The 7,423-nt window shown below is 40.1% G+C and overlaps 1 protein-coding gene across 2 annotated transcripts in view; it reads right to left on the reverse strand.

Moving 5' to 3' along the window:
* LOC108784611 (proline-rich protein 5-like) overlaps positions 1-7,423 on the reverse strand; it is a 120,943-nt gene that overhangs the window by 102,285 nt on the left and 11,235 nt on the right. For both annotated transcript variants that reach the window (XM_018553470.1, XM_018553471.1), the window contains exon 2: positions 1,876-1,956. In XM_018553470.1, the coding sequence (XP_018408972.1) occupies positions 1,876-1,956 (81 nt within the window). The remainder of the gene's footprint in view (positions 1-1,875; positions 1,957-7,423) is intronic.

Genomic DNA, 7,423 nt, shown 5'->3' on the forward strand with positions numbered 1-7,423 from the left:
TAACCCACATTTCCTCTGAGTCAGCAGGATTCGGACAAACTTCAAATAGAGTATGGCCAGCTTAGCTTTAGAGAGAGGAAAAGGGGAGGAAGAAAGAGACAGAGTAACAGACTATCTATACTTTTCTTACCTTCACAAAGCTGAAAAACATTTCCTTTAAATGTCATCTGTATTTACTGATGCAATGAAGAGAAATGATCTTGGTCACATGTGTCTGTAAATCATGATGTGACTATATCATGACTCATAATACAAACATACTTTTCTCATCTATTATCTGATGGAAGATACAATGTGTGATTTACAGTCATTGTCAAACGTTTTCTATATGTTTATACTTTAAAACTGATTTCATTACAGTTTCCAGTTTGGGGATCTTAGTCATTGTATTTATTATTTTCATAATAAAGCGTTATCCGAGGCTTTGTCATGGCTGTGTATAAATACCAGAGTGACCTGTCTCCTTTGTGAGTCCTGGTATTCTCAGATGGAATCCGCCATCTATATAAGAACTATTTATACTGTTTAAATGTAAATGTGACCATTGTTCTTAGGTACATAGGGTTATGTAGGTTATAGAGGTTATGTTGTTTGTTGTGTCAAGGCTACCTATTCATTATGAATGGTCAGCCAATACACCGCAGAAGCCCCAAAATTGTACCTGACATTTTTTGCAATGCTCCCCAATGCACAGGATGTTGTGGTAGCTGCAGTGCAGATACCTTGGTTGCTACTATAACAAATCGTTGAAGTTCTATTCAAAATACATGGCACCACAACGCACCCCACCATAGTGCATGCGTTGCAGTAACACACTGATGTGAATGGGCCCCACACACCAGAAAATACTGAACAAAACAAATTTCAGAAGTCCTTATCTGCATTCTTGTTCCAGATTAGTGACTCAATGTATTGAAGCAAGAGAATTGACAGAACAGCTAGGCAATCAGCAAAAGAAGAGGTCAGCAAGGACAACTTCTGTTCCTCTTATGACACATTTCCTTGTAAAGCAAATCTATGAATAAGCTTAACTCTACAATAATTAACGATACACATTGCACTCTCTGAGTAGCTTATCCTGTACTGGATGTTCTCTCTCAAAGTCATTTAGCAAGGGTGCTGGTTGCACTACCTAACATCCTCATAGCCAATGCATTTGAAATGTGATTATGAAATTATATGCAAACAGCAGACAAGAAAAAATGTAAAAGTCATTTCAAAATTTACATATGGGTAAACTTAATATTATTAATCTAAAATGTCTGTATATGCTACCCTTTCCCTATGTATATAACAATAGAGGTTACGTTAGAAGGATCGTCCCTATAATAAGGCAGCCTGAGATGACCCATCGCTTGGGTCAAGTAAAGGGGCGTCCAGCTCCTGGCAGTGACCTGGGTGGGACACCCTGCACCACATTCCCCCCTTCCCCAGGACATGCATCAAAAGCACCCTTTCCCCAGGCGGCGAGATGTCTAGGGACAGCACTGTATGTTAGTTGCCTGTTATGGCTAGCTACCTGCTTCTTGTTGAGACCTGTGATTATAGAGACTTCCACTTTCTTTGTGGCACTAAGAAGTCACATGACTAAATGCCAAGAGCTGCAAAGAAAGAAGACGGTGAAAGATGTGAAAAGGTGTGTCACAATGAACTATGTCCGTTAGGAACACCCACCTTTCACTTTGCCTATCAATCCATGAGGTGCCATGGAACACTTTGGGTGGTACACTTTCTTTAGCCTGTAGAAATTTGTCTCTTCCGTGAAAAGGGCCACTTTGTTGTATTTGCCCCTAGGCCAATGGTTCTCATTCCTCCCCTGATGTTATCCCATAAAGTATTGTAGTACAGTTTAGTATTCATAAGCTCCTCACTCACCGGACACCTTCATTGAGGTTGTAGAGTTCATGATCCTGAAGGCCTTTCTTCTGAAACACGGATATCACTCCATTGTGGATGCTGAAAAGAAGCACAAGGCATGAGAACAAATTCTACCAACATTTTAATTGTAAAGACATTTATCACAGCTGCTTGAAATACATTGGGGCGAATTTATCAAAACTAGAGCAGACAGAATCTGGAGCAACCAATCAGCTTCTCTTTTCAGTTTGTTCACTTAAGTTTTTAAAATGAAATGTAGAGGCTGACTGGTTGTCATGTGCAACTGTGCCAGATTCTGTCTGCTCTGGTTTTATTCCTCATCTTGTTTTATTTTATATTTGATTAAAACCTTCATGAAGCCAAAGTCATCAAATAAAATCATATTGTAAAATGCTTGGCTGGTATGTGATTCCCCAATACATATCTGCGAGTCTGGTTTTGGCATTACACAGTGATAGGTTACATTTAATGATTTTGTAACTCCAGCTATAATAGAAATATATTTATATAGATCTACACTCCTCTGTGGGTCAGTTGATAACCTCCCATGGCTTCCGTTACCATCTCTATGCTGACCACACCCAAATATAACTCTCTACCCCTCAGCTCATTGACCTATCGACATGGATGTCACACCGCTTCCTCAAACTAAATCTGTCCAAAACTGAGCTTAAAATATTTCCTCCTGTCTGTGTCCCCTCCCCTGACTTCTCCATCATAATCAACAGCACCACAATTAGCCCCTCCCATCAAGCCAGGGTGCTTGCAGTAATCCTTGACTCTGAGCTCTCCTTTCAGCCCCACATCCAATCACTATCCAAATCTTGCCGACTTAACCTTCGTAACATTTCCAAAATTCGTCCCTTCTAAACAAATGATAGCGCAAAGCTTCTAATTCACTCTCTTGCGATAGCTTGCCTTGACTACTGCAGCTCCCCCCTTGTTGGCCTACCACTCAGCAGGTTATCCCCCCTTCAGTCCATTATCAACGCTGCTGCCAGATTCATCCACCTTACCAACCAATCAGTGTCCGCCACTCCCCTCTGCCAATCACTCCACTGGCTCCCAATTCCACAACATATAAAAATCAAATACTAATAATAACCTACAAAGCCACCTACCACTCCGCCCCAACCTACATCACCCACCTCATCTCAAAATATCACCCAAACCGACCCCTTCGCTCTTCCCAAGACCTCCTGCTCCCCAGCTCTCTTGTCACCTCCTCACATGCTCGCCTCCAGGACTTTTCCAGAGTGTCTCCTATTCTCTGGAACACCCTAACCTGACCAGTCTGCTTATCTCCTACCTTGTCCACCTTTAGGCGATCCTTGAAAACTCATTTCTTCAGAGAGGCCTATTCCACCTCAATATAACAGTACTTTCAATTATTTTATTAAATCATCCCACACAATTATTACCTTTTGTATCACTTGCCCCTCCTAATAGATTGTAAGCTCTCATGAGCAGGGCCCTCCTACCTTCTGTACTGAAATTGTATTGTTACCCTCAATTTTGTAAAGTGCTGCACAAGCTGTTGGCGCTATATAAATCCTGTATAATAATATATAATATAAATCTATATATATATATTTATAGAACATGGCTACACTTATGTATCAGATAATAACAATCATTTTGATACCAGGCATGTCTATACTATTATCTACAGCAGGCAGAATGAGAACCTTACATCTCCTATGGGATTTTCGAGTCTAATTTAATTTGTGTTTGGTCTCTATCAAATCTTGGTTTTATTTTGAGTAAGAATATGTTGATTGTCAGGCTGTAAAACATGGCTATTTGGAAATAGTGATGCCTTAGCTTCTGTAAAGAAGGCTACGATATTTTAAACTCTGTTACATTCCTGTCTGGTGAGACTTTCGTCTATCACAGACATTTCTTAGGTTCAGAATTGTTACAGCAGAGTCTGTGCATGGTGTAGGTTTCCATTAAAACACATGGTAGCAGCTATTGTCCCTTTGTAGTGTAGTAGTATGAGGTATAAATCATATAGTGAAAAAGAGCAAATCCGGATGGTGCAGAAAGGGACACTACAAAAGTGTAATTTAGTTGACAATATACATACAGTATGTGGCAGCGACACCCTCAATATCTACCGCTGCCATCAGAATGTGACGTTTGTACTCATATAGATCTCATATAGCCATACACCTATAGATTATATCTGCAGATTTTCTATGGTCAGATGGAAAAAGTGCAACAGATTCCTCCATCTACGCTAACTGTGTGGATGGACAAATCTCCCGCTGGGCCAAGCTTCAGTATCTTGCTAGTCGGCCCCACTGGCTGTCAAAATACCTGAACAAGGCCTGCATCCAATCAGATTGTTCAGGGATTTTGACAGCCAGCGGGGCCGGCTAGCAAGATACTGAAGCTTGGCCCAGTGGGAGATTCCTCCATCCCCACAGTTTAGCGAAGATGGAGGAATCTGTTGCACTTTTTCTATCTGACCATAGAAAATCTGCAGATATAATCTATAGGTGTATGGCTATATGAGATCTATATGAGTACAAACGTCACATTCTGATGGCAGCGGTAGATATTGAGGGTGTCGCTGCCACATACTGTATGTATATTGTTAACTAAATGACACTTTTATAGTGTCCCTTTCTGCACCACCCGGATTTGCTCTTTTTCACTATATGATTTATACCTCATACTACTACACTACCATTAAATGAATGGTCACAGCGTTCACAGACCAGCACATGATGACATAGCACCCAGACCTGGTATAAGCTGGAACAAACTCATTTGCCTTTTTTGCATTTCAAGAGAGATTGTGATAACTATATAGAGAAAGTCGAAAATGTCAACTCAGGTTTCCCTGCTCAGTGGCAGGACAGGGAGGAGTGCATGTCTTTAGGTATCATAACTGAAATGATGCCTTGTATAACATGCCCAGACAGATGGGGGAATCTTATCATTTGGAAATAGGCTGTCAAAATTATAAATCCAACTGAGCTAAGCTGTCTCTTTTCATGACACCGCAGAGTGAAGGCCCGCGTGACAGTGAGAACAAAGTCATCTGAGGAGACAGGTCCTTTATAGCACACGCGAGACAAAAATATGAAACATGACATTCAGTCCTCCTACATCATCAATGCTTAAATGCTGAATAGACAAGGAGGGAAAATGCTGCAGGCTTAATTCTGTGTGATATAAATGGTAAAGTGCACCTGATTGTGATACTCAATTCCTGACTTGTGATTAAGATTTGACAGCAATGTCATATAGTTACCATCCGGTGGGTCCTCTAGCCTGTATACACACTGAAACAAACCTTCATCATAGTAATTATTGATATAAAAGATGGTTTGTGTGCAAAGTAACAACAGCAAATTGTGCAAATGAACATCAACAGTTATTAGCCATAGAGGTCCTAAAGTAGTACTCCATCTAAAATGTTTCCTTTTTGATTCTTGGATAGAGTGAGGAAGGGTTGCGAGCTTTGTCAGCTTTTCACCGATGCCTGGGTCCATGTTGGGGGAGATTTACTTACATTTACTGTCCCAAAGAAACAGTACAAAGAAAGAGGAAATATCCCCAATTTGAGGGGAATTTTTCACTTTTGACAGTTGTCCCCACTGCAAGATTTCCCCTCTATTCTTGTTCTGGAGTCAACTGTAAAAGTTTGGTCTCTGCTTACATTTATGGTGTCAGCAGGAAAGGACGTGAATATTAATCTCCTCACTGGGGACACAGACAACATAAAAGGCAGGACAGACATTTTAACTCTGCCCCACTGTATACACAACTAAAAAAAGGTTTTGGCTTTAGTTTTCCTGTAATTTCTTAAAGCTTTAAAGTACAACTAAAGTCCAAACTTTTTTTTTTCTTTGGATGGAGTGGAGAGGGATTAGAATACCTGTCAGGTTTTAATTGGGAGAGTAGGGAGATTCACCCTCTCTATTTGTTCTGGTGACTGTTATGGCTGAAAGTGAAAATAAAGGAAACATTTTGGGTTGTCATCAGAACAGGAATAGACAGGAAATCTTCTGGTCAACCTCATGAACACAAGGGATTTCCTCTCGCTTCCTGTTGTGGCTATTGGACACGAACTGAATGGGCATCGATGGCAAAAAAAAGCTGACATGGGTTATTCTCTCCTTACTCTAACCAAAACTATCCAAAAGTTTTGGTTTCAGTTCAAAAACGCAGTGAAAGAAATATAAACGTGTATATAAAATTACACCTACCCGCATGATAACTGAACCAATAAAAATGTATACACCTTTTTCCCATTATTCCTGCTCATGTGATAACTAAACCAATTAAAATTCTAAATTGTATCAAACTATATCCCATTTAAAAAGGATAGTAATATGGTACACTAAAAACCACACAAAAAGTTCACCCAAAAGTGATATTTTAGCCAGGCCACCTGAAAGTTAGATTTGACTTAAAAGTGAGATAAACATTCCATAAATCCCACCTCTGTTCCTGTACATGTGGGACTTCCATGAGTTCCTGGCCACCTTTGTGTATTCCAGCAATCCTTATATTTCCGGCCTCCCTCTAGGTAGAGCTGCCCATATTCACGCATTTACCTAGAGGGAGGACGGCTGGACGACATATGAGGTGATTGAATGCAGTTTGATATCCAGCTATCCTTCACCCCCTATCTCTCTTAACTGAAACTCCGTACCATCGTATGAGCTCTGACAGTTTGAAAATGAACAGAAGCCTGAGCTTTGCAGCTATGATCAAATGATCACCATTGCAATACTTTCTAGGCTTGAATCATTTTAGATTGTAAGCCCTCGCGGGCAGGGCACTCCTTCGCATCTTGTTTTGAATTGTATTGTGATTGTAATGTCTTCCTTATATTGTAAAGTACTGCGCAAACTGTTGGCGCCATATAAATACTGTATAATAATAATGCAAATTTTAAAGAAAAGGTGATGCTTAAGGTGAACTTATCCTTTACATATGACTTTATAGGATAAAAGTTTTTAAAGCCATGGCAGGTTCTTTTCCTGAAGACACAGCTTAACTTGGTTTGTGTTTCTCCCCGTACAGAGGCCAGTGTGGTTCAGACATCTCAATAATATAATTTAATCAGTCCTCGGTATCGGAAGAGATGGTGTCACTTTTCAAAGGTTAAATATGAATTCTTCAATTCACACGTAATATTCTGCCTGGCGTTGGTTCTTGTAGGAGAAAAATCTACATTTTGTGGTGAGATGCATTTAATTCTACAGAGGGAAAAAGATCTACTATCACATGAACCCCCTTTGCGGTTATAACAACCTTCACTCTTCTGGGAGGACTTTTCACAAGAGTTGGAGTGTGTCTGTAGACATTTGAGCCCATTTAGTAAAAAGAGCTATTTTGGAGGTCAGGTATAAAAAGACCTGGCTCGCAATTGGTGTTTCAATTCACCATAAGGCCAAGGCTCTGTATAGGCCACTCACATTCCTCCACACCAAATTAGTCAAACTGTGTCTTTATGGAGATTTGTTTTTGCACATAAACTCAATAACTTGAAAGGGGTGTTGAAATAATTTTCATCAGATAC

The sequence above is a fragment of the Nanorana parkeri genome, unplaced genomic scaffold (genome assembly GCF_000935625.1).
Source record: "Nanorana parkeri isolate BGI_ZX_2015 unplaced genomic scaffold, ASM93562v1 scaffold120, whole genome shotgun sequence".
In the NCBI taxonomy this organism is placed as follows: Eukaryota; Metazoa; Chordata; class Amphibia; order Anura; family Dicroglossidae; genus Nanorana; species Nanorana parkeri.